The following is a 12,621-nucleotide window of genomic DNA, read 5'->3' as shown; positions in this document are numbered from 1 at the left end:
TATCCCAGGGCTCCATCTTTGGCCCTGTTCTCTTCATCATTTATATAGTACCCATCGATTTAGCTTCCAGTTGTATACCATCAACAGGATATTGACCCAATGATGTTGAAGGAATGACTGTATATGTCCAAGTCAAAAATGGTCTATGACTTGGAAGGAAACTTGGGAGATGATTGATAGTCCCACATCATTGCTGCTCTTAATGGTAGATGTCGCAGGGGAGGGAGGTGCTGTTGAAGTGAACTGAATCATTCACACAGCTGTGATATTCATCCATGACTCAATGGTTAATGTAACATAGGCCCTTAATTTAAGTTTCTTCACTGTTCACTCCCAGTTTAATCTTAAATCTGAATTTACACCAATTAGCAATTGCAAAAATAGAATACCATATGGATCCCAGAGTGACACATATTTATTCAGCTCATCTTGCCCAGCTAATGAAAGTGTAAAAATTCACAAGTAGATAGGTAGTGAACAGGAAGTCAACCCCACCTTTGAGAGAAGGAAAGAACTTGCATTTATATAGCGCCTTTCAGAACCTCAGGACAGCCAATGAAGTACTTTTCTTTGAAGTGCAGGCACTGTTGTAATGTGGGAACAAGAGGGATGAAATGTAAATGTGAAACAGTAATGAATACATCTTAACTGTCTTCATTAGTAGTGCAAAATGTGCAGAAGAAAGATAGGTTTATTGCATGTGTTATGGCTGAGGAAAATTAAACTTATGGTTTTTAAACACAGGTTTTACTATCCAATAGTAATGCAGTAATTAAAGTTGGACAACATGGTAGCTTAATGGATTAAAACTGACAACGTGCTTAATCAGGTGTGTTGTGGCACATTTCACAGGACCTGTTACGTCGTAACACATTGTACTACAAAGCATGCATTGACATAGACAGCAAGATAGTGGTGGATGTGGAAGATGGAAGAGACTTGGAATTCGACTGCAAGGTCAAGCATGCTATCAAACTTAAAAGCAAGTTTCCCGATGTGCAGCCCATACTTTTATTTACAAAGAGTCTCCCAGACAGGCAATTATGGCTTCATGCCTTTGAGGAGGAGAGAATAGTTGCTGAAGGCGAGAGAGACGCAGGTAAAAAAAAAAGTGTATTTGTAATCTTGTAATCGGGGGTGTGGGCAAATCAGTGCTTCTCATTTGAATTTTTCCCCCTCTTAATATTAAAAAGGAACTCATACGCCATAATTCAAAACACCAAGGGGAAAAATTGACCAATGTGCCCATATTAAAGCTTTCTGATAGCCAGTACAACAGAAATAATTTACCGGAAGTAACAGCGGGCATTGAGTTTCCCCACTCATATGATATATTTCCAGCCATCAGTTGAGCATCAGGAACACCACTGCGTTCCTGTCATCTAGTGGTGTTAAGGCGGGGCAGGGGATGAGGCTTTAAAAGTTAAAGGGCTGCCTTGATGGGAAACAATGGGGGGAATTTTAACCCCCAGATCGGGTGGGTTGGGGGTGGATGGGAAGTTAAAATAATTGATTTTCCAGCACGACTGCAACCCGGCTCCAACACGCCCACATCCAGGTTTATTTGAGGTGCATTTGGATGCGTGCGAGTAACCTACTCGCTGGAGGTGGCTCCAATTGATAATAATTGTGTCATTATCAGACAGTAAGTAGGTGTTTTTAAAATTGAATTTAAAAGACCTTTGAATTTAACACCTCCAGCAGAGGTTTCTTGGGGCTCGTGAATCTTGCCAGTGAAACGGAAGAGAGATTGAGCCGCAGTTCATGGGGGTATTTAAAGTTGTGATGGCCCGTTGTGAATAAAAGCTCAGTGATTACAGCTGGTGTCTCAGTTCCCTCTGGCCAATGTTTGGCAGAGAGAGTTCTTGTGTTCATATAGCTTTTTCAGAACTTCGGAGGCTTTCAAACTGACAAGATTGGAATTGGGCGGGGGGGGTTGTGCAATGGATGTATTCGGTAAGACATCGGAGGCGGGAGACAATGACCATCCACGGCAACAACGTCGTGCTGTGTTAGGATCTGCAGGTGCACAAGAGAGAGGTGAACAACACAGATCTGGAGAACAGCAGAGATGGGAGCAACAGAGGGGCTGAGGTCGAAAGAGGCTCTACCCACTAGAGTGGGTCCACAGAAGAGGCCGAGCTTCCTGGACCTATCTGAAGAGCAGTGCCTACGCAGGCTCAGATTGAGTTGGCAGGTGGTTGCAGACATCTGCAGCCTCCTTCAAAAAGAGCCGCTCCCTGATGGACCTGGTGTCCACGCATTCCCCCTCGCTATAAAAGTCACCACTGCCCTCAATTTCTTTGCCTCTGGCTCTTTCCAGTGCATCGCTGGAGACCTCTCCAAGGCCTCTCAGTCAGCAGCACATAAGTATATAAGGCAGGTGATGGATGGATTGTTTGCCAGAGTGTCCACTTACGTGACCTTCCCCCACGATGACAATAGCCAGAATGAGTGGTTAGTGAGTTTCACGCCTCTGGCTGGCTTCCCACAGGTGCAGGGTGCAATCGATTGCACACACGTGGCAATCTGCGGACCACCCATGAGCCAGGAGTTTTCATCAATGGCAAGAGATTTCACTCCATCAACGCACAGCTGGTGTACAACCACAAGAGGTTCATGCAGGTGTGCACCAGATTCCCTGGCAGCTGATACAATGGCTTTATGTTGCGGCAGTCCAACATTCCAGACCTCTTCCAACTAGGAGACAGACTTAAGGGCTGGCTCACTGGAGACAAGGGATACCCCCTTCAAACTTGGCTCATGACATCTGTGAGGGACCCCACTAATGAGGTGCAAGAGCACTATAACGAGAGCCACGTGACCACCAGGTGTATCATCGAGCAAGCCATCGGCATGTTGAAGATGCGCTTCAGGTGCCTGGGTAGATGTGGAGTCGCCCTTCAGTACTCGCCAGCGAGGGTCTCCAGAATCATCGTGGTGTGCTGCATCCTGCACAACATAGCGCAGCAGTGAGGATTAGAGGTGGAGGATGACGAAGGTGCTTATCAATTAAATTCTGATGATGATAGCATTGAAGAGGAGGAGGAAGAAGAGGATGATTAGCCAAACGAAGATGGGGCACCCATCGCCAGAGCAGCCGCGTACATTGCTGCCTGGGATGCCCTCATATCGCAAAGGTTCACTTAGTCAGAGTGGGAAAAAGAAATTTTGAAATACTCCGGCCCACTCCCACCACAAATCCCCACCCAACCCCGCCCCGCTTTGCACAAAACAATCCTTCAACCACATATGCACATGTTGCACATGTGCCCAGTGGGCCCCGTCATGTATTAACATTCATCATGAAGCAAATGAAAAGCGAGTTGGTACTCGGGACGCAATAATGGGCAACTCGTGGAAATGGCGCTAATCAATAAATTTTATGTGACAACACAAAGAAAAGAAACTTTACAACATAACATTTCTTCTAACATCCATGTGCATACCTTCAGTGGATTACAGTTGCTTTCTCTTACACTTCCTCCCTCTTCTACATGGTGCGTCCTCTGTGGTTTCAGCAGAGTTAGAGGCAGGCTGCTCAGATCTCTGCCCTGACTGCTGAGATGCTTTCGGCCTAAGACCTTTGGGGTTTGGAGCCCGTGAGAGCCTCACCAAAGACTGCTCCACCTGCACCTGTGCAGGGGCAGATTTGGCCATTGGGAGAGGAGGCAGAATGTCGGGTACTGGCTGAGAGGGGTGGGTGGGGGGGGGTTGGGGATTACGGGTGAGACGTGGGAGTGCTTTGAGTGGAGTTCCAACTTCCATGTCCCTTTCGCTATCATCCCTCTCCTGGGCCAGTGCTGCATTATAGGAATATAGGAACAGGAGTAGGCCATTCAGCCCCTCGTGCCTGCTCCACCATTTGATAAGATCATGGCTGATCTGTGATCTAACTCCATATACCTGCCTTTGGCCCATATCCCTTAATACCTTTGGTTGCCAAAAAGCTATCTATCTCAGATTTAAAATTAGCAATTGAGCTAGTATCAATTGCCGTTTGCGGAAGAGAGTTCCAAACTTCTACCACCCTTTGTGTGTAGAAATGTTTTCTAATCTCACTCCTGAAAGGACTGGCTCTAATTTTTAGACTGTGCCCCCTACCCCTAGAATCCCCAACCAGCAGAAATAGTTTCTCTCTATCCACCCTATCTGTTCCCCTTAATATCTTATAAACTTCGATCAGATCACCCCTTAACCTTCCAAACTCTAGAGAATACAACCCCAATTTGTGTAATCTCTCCTCGTAACTTAACCCTTGAAGTCCGGGTATCATTCTAGTAAACCTATGCTGCACTCCCTCCAAGGCCAAAATGTCCTTCCGAAGGTGCGGTGCCCAGAACTGCTCACAGTACTCCAGGTGTGGTCTAACCAGGGTTGTATCTCTGCAACATATCATCTGCCCCTTGTACTCTGGTCCTCTAGATATAAAGGCCAGCATTCCATTTTCCTTCTTGATTATTTTCTGCACCTGTTCATGACACTTCAATGATCTATGTACCTGAACCCCTAGGTCCCTTTGGACATCCACTGTTTTTAACTTTTTACTTTCTAGAAAGTACCCTGTTCTATCCTTTTTTGATCCAAAGTGGATGACCACACATTTGTCTACACTGAATTCCATTTGCCACAGTTTTGCCCATTCACCTAATCTATTAATATCGCTTTGCAATTTTATGTTTTCATCTACACTGCTTACAATGCCACCATCATTCCTACCACTCTCCTGGAGAGTAGCTTGGTACAGATCAGTGATGTGTTGTAAGGCTAAGGACAAGGCATCTGTCATTCTGTTTAAGGCGGCAGACATCTCCTGCACGGCCGTGGTCATGGCCCACATGGACTCATTTGAGGGTCATGCTTGAAGCTCCATAGAGGTGACCACTCTCTCCATGGCAGACAGTCTCGCAATTACCTGCGATATCAATCCAATACTGTTGGACTCCACCATTCTCTCTGCTACTGTGGAGTGTGTGCTTGGCACGTTTGCCAGTACCTCACAAAGTTGCAGCTGTACCTCAATCATTCTTAATGAGAGCCCCCGGGGTTCAGCATCTGTGTCCGGCTGAGCAGAGCTTGGAGAGGCGTGCGCCCTCCGATGCAGACACTCCACAGCTGCCCCTGCCACCAGTGTCTGCATGTGCTCACTTGCGAATTGTGAATCACCAGGTGAAAACCCAACTATCTGTCTAAGAGGACCCACCGAAGTCTGAGTATCAGCGCTGGTGCATGGCTGTATGTCCTGTGATGGTGCACCCTCAGAAGGAATGAGGTCTTTCCTCATTCTGGCAAAGTTACAATCATGACAATCACCACACTCAGGCTTCTCATAGTTCAGTCATTGATGAAGTAAAGTCAAATAATAAAATTGCAAGTGTCAATTAAAAATGGATCCTTTGCTTTTATTGCACATAGATTTCCTTTTGTTTTAAATCTCCAAGCTTGCATCAATAACTATTTATTGCACAACACAGGAGGGCTTCAAACCTTCTCACAAGGTATAGCCTCACTGTAAACTAAATAGATGGTTTATTGTTGAAACTACAATATTTCTTCCTAAATGCTGCATTAATACTGTCTAATAAACCAAATAGGGTCAGTTGTAGGGACTTAACCAGCTATCAGCATGTGCCCAGATGTACACTAGTAGAAATGCAGTAAAGGAAGTTGTCTTCAGTGCCTTCAGGCAATTTTCTGTTAAAGTTCAAAGTTCAAAGATTGACTGATCAAAGTGCTTTTGGACTCATGAAAGATGTTTAAATTGTGTCACCAGGCACCTGCGGGTTACCAGTCTCTCCATCTCCTATTGAGAGGGGTGCAGATGTGCCACTTATCTCCATCGCCTCCTCCTCTGCATCAGTGAGCTGCACTATTTGCGGTGGGCCGCCTCTAGTCCTTGCGTTTTGCGTTCTCTTCTCCTACAAGGGGTGAAAAGAACAGACCTGTGAGTGACTGAGGGTCACAAATTGACCTGATGGATGCAGTGCATTGGATGAGGGTGACTATCAGAGAGATGCATCGCATTGCATAAAGATTGGGGTGAGTGGCAGCGGTGGATGGATGCATGAGGTGGTGAGGAAGTGCATAGAAAGTGAAGGATGGGTGCGGTTGAAACTTAAGTGGGAGTGAGGAGTGATGTGATGGAGTAAGCTTGGCAAGACGGGGGCAGTTGTACATCACACTGATGTTGGAGAATCAGCAACTGTACTCACTTTTCCTGACCTGGTTAGGTGATTAAAGCTCTTCCTGCATTGCACTCAAGAATGCTCCTGCTGCTCACCTCCCCAGCCATGCCTGCTTGGTAAGAGAAGCAGGTTTCTTCTTCCCATTGCTGGGATAAGTTATGTCCCTCCTGCTCCTCATTGCACCCAGCAGTACTTCAAGGGAAGCATTGGTGAATCTGGGTGCTGGCCTTAGTCTTTGTGAATCCATGCTTAAATTCCTCCTGTCTCCTCCAAATTCCATTTTTGTAATGGCCCTTTAAATAGTGGAGTTCAGATCATGTCATGTGGGTGTGCAGTACGCCCACTGTGCACCATGGAGACACGAAACCAGAAGAAAAATAATTAATCCTTTAATTAAGTTGTGATTGCAGAATCCCACCCGCTAACTTCACTTCTGGGTTTCGTGTCCAAAAAAACTCCCCCCCACCCCGCCCTCGTCCCGGCTCAGAGTAAATATCGATTGCACTAGGCAAGGCACACACGTTCTTGCTGCAGTCCCAGGGTATCACTGGCCACACTACATCGTGACAGATGTCACAGCAATTACCCCTCTCCCACCAAACTCTAGTTTAATGCATCTTAAAAGATTGTACAACTCCTCAAAAGTGGTCTAATCATTAAAACCATTCACAGACCCCTGCATTCCTCTCTCTGCACATCAAAGCTGACTACGAGTGATTCGGAGATCAACCACTTGCAGCTGTAGCTGAAAGACGGGCAACGCCTCGCCCACCACAAAACTACTGGCACAAAGAAAAAGCCCCATCACAAGCACAGTCCATGCCAACTCCAACCACGCCTCAGCTTGATCACTTACCAGGGCCAATGTTGCAGTGCTAGAGGAGGTAGCTCTTTTAGAATTTGAAGGTTGAGTCCATAGGAACTTCAAGGCAGCTCTACTCTTGGTTTAAGAGTTGATCATACCCCTACTGCACTTCACAACACTTTACAGGTCTCCTTTCTGTACTGCTTTGGTTGAATAAATTAAAAAGGCATAGTTGGAATTTACAATTTCCACTGAGGATAACAACTGGCCATGTTTGGTTTGTAGTCAGTTTTTAGGTTTTTAACAATTTCAGAGGTGGATTTCTTCTTTTTGTATTTTACTTAAAAAAGGCCCAAGATTATGGTTCCACATAATTCCCTGGCCATTGGCTAGCTACCTCCTCAAACTGCCAGTTGTCACCCCCCCTTACATATTATTGGACTAATTATTTACATAGATCTGTAGAGTAAGTACAGGATTTTGAATCAGGGTCTTTAAGTGTGCACAATGCTTGTTTGACTTATATGAGTCACATCTGACCCCCTGACAATTGGCTGAATTAGTGTTTTTGCCACTATGCAGTATCCCATCAAAAGCCAATTTTAGCTGCATGTGAAGAATGAAGGCTTGCAGCAACAATGGCCTTGAGCTTTATGATCACTCGTACTGACGTACCACCATATATAGTAACGTTCCCATATATGGAACAACTCCAGCAAAAAAAAAACCAGTGATTTGGGTGGAATCATACCACATGTGACTGCATTTTGGGGCATTAAATCTACTTTAGGCTTGATTTTGTGCTGCAAATCTTATGGGACACAAGTGTGATTGTGCATCTGTACTATAGTTAAATTACAGATGGCCAATATTTTTAAACAATTAACAAGCTGAAATTTCATAATTAGAAAATAAATTATTGTAAGAATCACCCTGCTGCTTCCAGGTAGAAGTAATAACACTTGCAAAATTTTTGTGATGGCGTATTGTCAATATAAGGGGGAAAGGAAGGTTGAAGTAGTCTTTGTGCAGTCTTAATTATAGAAGAGCTGAGAATCATATCATTGAACCCTCCACTCGCGTAGGCAAATTTTGTCAAATATCCTGCAATACTATTGTCATCAAGACAACAGCCAATTACTTCCCAGTATAGGAGAAATTTTACTTATGTCAGCTTCAAGGGGAGTAATGACTAGCCATCCGCAGTTAGACACAATAATACACCACAGTCAGACAGAGATATTCACAAGCAAGAAAATCAAAAATGTAGCCAAGTAACATTCCACACTTGAACTGAGGCAGTGATGTAGGTATCCCGTTTGCAGTGAAATTCCTAATAGCTGTCTTTCTTTCCTGTCTCAGATGACACCCACTACTACGACTTTCCGGCACTGAACGTTTCGACCGTCACACAGGAACAGTTGTCCTTTCTGGCTCAGCCCAAGCGCAGGAGATCAAGCTTCTGGCGCAAATTCAAGAGTAAAATGACATGATATGAATGGACAATTTTGTGAGCACGCCTAAGGCTGTTCCAAGGAGCAATTTGTCGACTAGTTGCATTCGCCATGAACATTTGCTCTATGTCTATACCAGTGCACGACAGTATGTGGGAGACTCATCTGTTCAGAGGAAATTTCTGCCTGTATCTTTAGAGAATATAGATTTTTATTGGACGCTCCACTGTTTGTATTTGTAGAGTGCCAACATCAGGAAACAGCAAAACTACTATAAACACGGTCATTCCAAGACTTTCACTTGTTGCAGTTTAGCGTTCCTTTAGCATGCTTTCATTGGAATCAAGTACTCTACTGCATTAATATCTTTTGTGCCTACATTTTATTTAACCAGGCAGTGAATTTGAATTGTAATTTCAGTCATTTTGCCAATTCTTCAGTAAGAAAAGGCCAAATTAATTGCACAGGATTAACTCATCTCGGATTCCTAAGTTGCAAATAGAACATTTGGTTGTCATACAATGGGAGGTTACGATATAAAGAAGATGCAACTTATTTAATTATGGGTTATTAAAAGGCCATGGGAGTGAAATTCAGCTTCCAAGAGGTCTCAAAACGGGTGGCAGCAGATGGGATGCCCGTTATACACCCCGACTGATTTTCCTTCCCATTGACTTTAGTGGATAGGTAAATCCGGCGGGGTGTATAATGGATGTCTGATCCGCTACCGCCCATTTTGAGTTTCACCTGCAACTAGTGTTTCTTTTGTCTCTGGCACTCAGGCTTCAATCCAGTGGAAACATATAGGATAAAGATCTCTCTTCTCTCATAACCAGGGTTTCTAAGCAAAAACATGTTCACACGGTACAATGCTACACTCACAAATGATGCTGAATAAGGAATAATGATAGTACAACAATTTATATTCATATAGTGCCTTTAACATGAAAAAATGTCCCAAAGCACTTCACAGAGGCAGAAGGAAAAACAAATCCAAGCCACAGAATAGATTAGGAGGGGATTCTCGAGCTTGGGGTGTAGGTGGTCCAAGGTACAACTGCCAAAGATGGGCAAAGGAAAGAAGGGGATGTACAAATGGCCAGAGTCAGAGGAATGGAGAGTCTAGGGGTTTATAGAGCTGGAGAAGATTACAGAGACAGGGAGAGGTGAGGCCATGAAGGGGTTTAAACACAAGGATGAGAATTTAAAATTTGAGGCGTTGGGAGACTGGATGCCAATGTAGGTCAGAGAGGACAGGGGTAAGAGGCGTGCACAACAGTGTGGGATAGGAACAGAGGAATTGCTAGACGAGAAAAGTCTATCAAAAGACAAGGTCCATCGAGCCGCCTTCTACCGTCCTGGTAGTCACATGATTCAATGATAATGGTGATGTTGACTAATCATAGCAATCAATCTCTATCAAGTAGAATATAACAGAACCATAAATGACACAACAACAACTTGCATTTATACCTGGCCTTTAACATAGTAAAATATCCCAAGGCGCTTCACAGGAGCGATTATCAAACAAAATTTGACATTGAGCCACATAAGGAGATATTAGGCCAGGTGACCAAAAGCTTGGTCAGAGAAGTAGGTTTTAAGAAGCGACTTAAAGGAGGAGGGAGAGGTAGAGAGGCGGAGAGGTTTAGGGAGGGAATTCCAGAGCTTAGAGCCTAGGCAGCTGAAGGCACGGCCGCCAATGGTAGAGCAATGAAAATCGGGGATATGGAAGAGGCAAGAATTGGGGAACGTGGAGATCTCGGAGGATTGTAGAGCTGGATGAGGTTACAGAGATAGGGAGGGGCGAGGCCATGGAGGGATTTGAAAACAAGGATGAGAATTTTAAAATCAAGGTATTCCTGGACCAGGAGCCAATATAGATCAGTGAACACACGGGTAATGGGTGAATGGGACTTAGTATGAGTTAGGAAACGGGCAGCAGAGTTTTGGATGAGCTTACGCTTATGGAGGGTGGAAGATAGGAGGCCAGCCAGGAGAGCATTGGAATAGTCAAGTCTAGAGGTAACAAAGGCATGGATGAGGGTTTCAGCAACAGATGAGCTGAGGCAGGGGCAGAGACGGGTGATGTTACGGAGGTGGAAGTAGGCGATGGAGAGGATGTTGGGACGGAAGCTCACTCAGGGTCAAAAGGATGCCAAGGTTGCAAAGGGTCTGATTCAGCCTCATACAGTGGCCAGGGAGAGCGATGGTGTAAGTGGCTAGGGAACAGAGTTTGTGGCGGGGACCGAAGAAAATGTCCCAATATTTAGTTGGAAGAAATTTTTGCTCATCCAGTACTGGATGTCAGACAAACAGAGTGACAAATCAGAGATAGTGGAGGCATCGAGGGAGGTGGTGGGGAGGTAGAGCTGGGTGTCGTCAGCATACTCGTGGAACCTGATGTGTTTTCGCATAATGCCGTCGAGGGGCAGCATGTAAATGAGAAATAGGAGGGGGCCAAGGATAGATCCTTGGGGGACTCCAGAGGTAGTGGGAAGAGAAGCCATTGCAGGTGATTCTCTAGCTACAACTGGATAGATAAGAATGGAAGCAAGTGAGTGCAGCCCCACCCAGCTGGTCGACGGAGGGGAGGCGTTGGAGGAGTATGGTGTGGTCAATCGTGTCAAAGGCTACAGACAAGTCGAGAAGGATGAGGAGGGATAGTTTACCACAGTCACAGTCACATAGGATGTCATTTGTGACTTTGATAAGGGCCGTTTCAGTACTGTGGGCACAGATTTGGGAGGCGACAACACGTTCAAGGACTTTGGAGAGAAAAGGGAGGTTGGAGATTGGGTGGTAGTTTCAAAAACAGAGAGGGCAAGGGTGGGTTCTCTGAAGAGGGGGGTGATGACAGCAGATTTGAAGGGGAGGGGGACAGTACCTGAGGAGAGGGAACCATTAACAATATCAGCTAACATGTGGGCCAGGAAGGCAAATTGGGTGGTCAGCAGTTTGGTGGGAATAGGGTCGAGGGAGCAGGAGGTGGAACTCATGGTCAAGATGAGCTCAGAAAGGGCATGAGGAGACGGAGATAGGAGAGAAATTGGAGAAAGATGCGAGTTCAGGGCTAGGGCAGGGGGGAACCATCGGGGAAGTTTGGCTTGGTGGGCTAGGGGAAAGGAGGGAAGCAGCAGAGGCAGCTGGATGGATGATCTCAATCTTAATGATAAAGTAGTCCATGAGCTTCTCGCACTTATTGGAGGTGAGGGTGGAGGAGGCATGGGGAGAGGGGTTTAAGATGGTTTGTAGTAGAGAAGAGAAGCCAGGAGTTATCTTTGCATTCCAGGATGATCCTGGAATAGTGAGCAGTTTTGGCAGAGGAGAGCAGGACCTAATAGTGCTTTATGTGGTCACAAGGAAAACCCCAGTGGTGGAGAGCTTTGGGAACCATAGATCCAAAGTCACCTTTTTCGTCCCAAGCCTGTTACACTTACCACAGTGTTACATTGGGGAGCCTGTTCCATAGATTGGTCACTCGCTCACTGAAATACTGATTCCGCAGATTAGTTTTGAATTTACCCCCCTTCAAGCACAGGCCGTGTCCTCTACTTCTACTGTTCTGGACAAGGTGAAATAGCTTGTCATGGTTTACATTATCAAGTCCCTTTAGAATCCTAAAAGCAGCAATCATATCTTCTCTCAACCTCTTTTCCAGTGAAAACATGTCCAATTAACATAATGGCTTCTCATACTCCAGTCCCTCCATTCCCCTCAATCATTCTGGTTGCTCTCTTCTGTACAGAAAGCAAGAGATTGACACACAAAATTGTATGCTAATAGATTTATAAACCAATGATATGATTTCTGTAACTGTGCTAATTGTTTTTTCTGCTTTCTTTGCAGTATTGAATAATACACATAACCTGATGTTTGTTTTTGGTGTACGGGCCAATTTCCGCCTGTATCTTTAAATTTATTGAGAACATGTCCAATTTATGTAATCACTCCTCATAATCCAATCCCTCCATCCCCTCAATCTTTCTGGTTGCTCTCTTCTGGATCCTATCAATAGCTGCAATATCCTTTTTGTATTGTGGCGGCCAGAATTGTACGCAGTATTCTAAGTGTAGTCGCACCAATGATTTATAAAGTGGCAGGATTACCTCACTATTCCAGCTCATTTAAATATATCCCAACATCTGATTTGGTTTACTCGGTGCTGCCGAGCATT

At 45.0% G+C, this 12,621-nt stretch overlaps 1 protein-coding gene across 1 annotated transcript in view; it reads left to right on the top strand.

The window, feature by feature from the left end:
* Positions 1-12,361, top strand: part of LOC137331145 (rho guanine nucleotide exchange factor 4-like) — a 45,644-nt gene extending 33,283 nt beyond the window's left edge. Inside the window, exons 8-10 of the mRNA XM_067994750.1 lie at positions 853-1,099; positions 8,353-8,469; positions 12,294-12,361. Coding sequence (XP_067850851.1) covers positions 853-1,099; positions 8,353-8,469; positions 12,294-12,361 — 432 coding nt within the window. The remainder of the gene's footprint in view (positions 1-852; positions 1,100-8,352; positions 8,470-12,293) is intronic.
* The last annotated feature ends 260 nt before the right edge of the window (positions 12,362-12,621 follow it).

Source organism: Heptranchias perlo, chromosome 13 (assembly GCF_035084215.1).
Source record: "Heptranchias perlo isolate sHepPer1 chromosome 13, sHepPer1.hap1, whole genome shotgun sequence".
Lineage (NCBI taxonomy): Eukaryota > Metazoa > Chordata > Chondrichthyes > Hexanchiformes > Hexanchidae > Heptranchias > Heptranchias perlo.
Note: the sequence above shows the minus strand (reverse complement) of the source record. Positions and strands in the feature narration are given on the sequence as shown.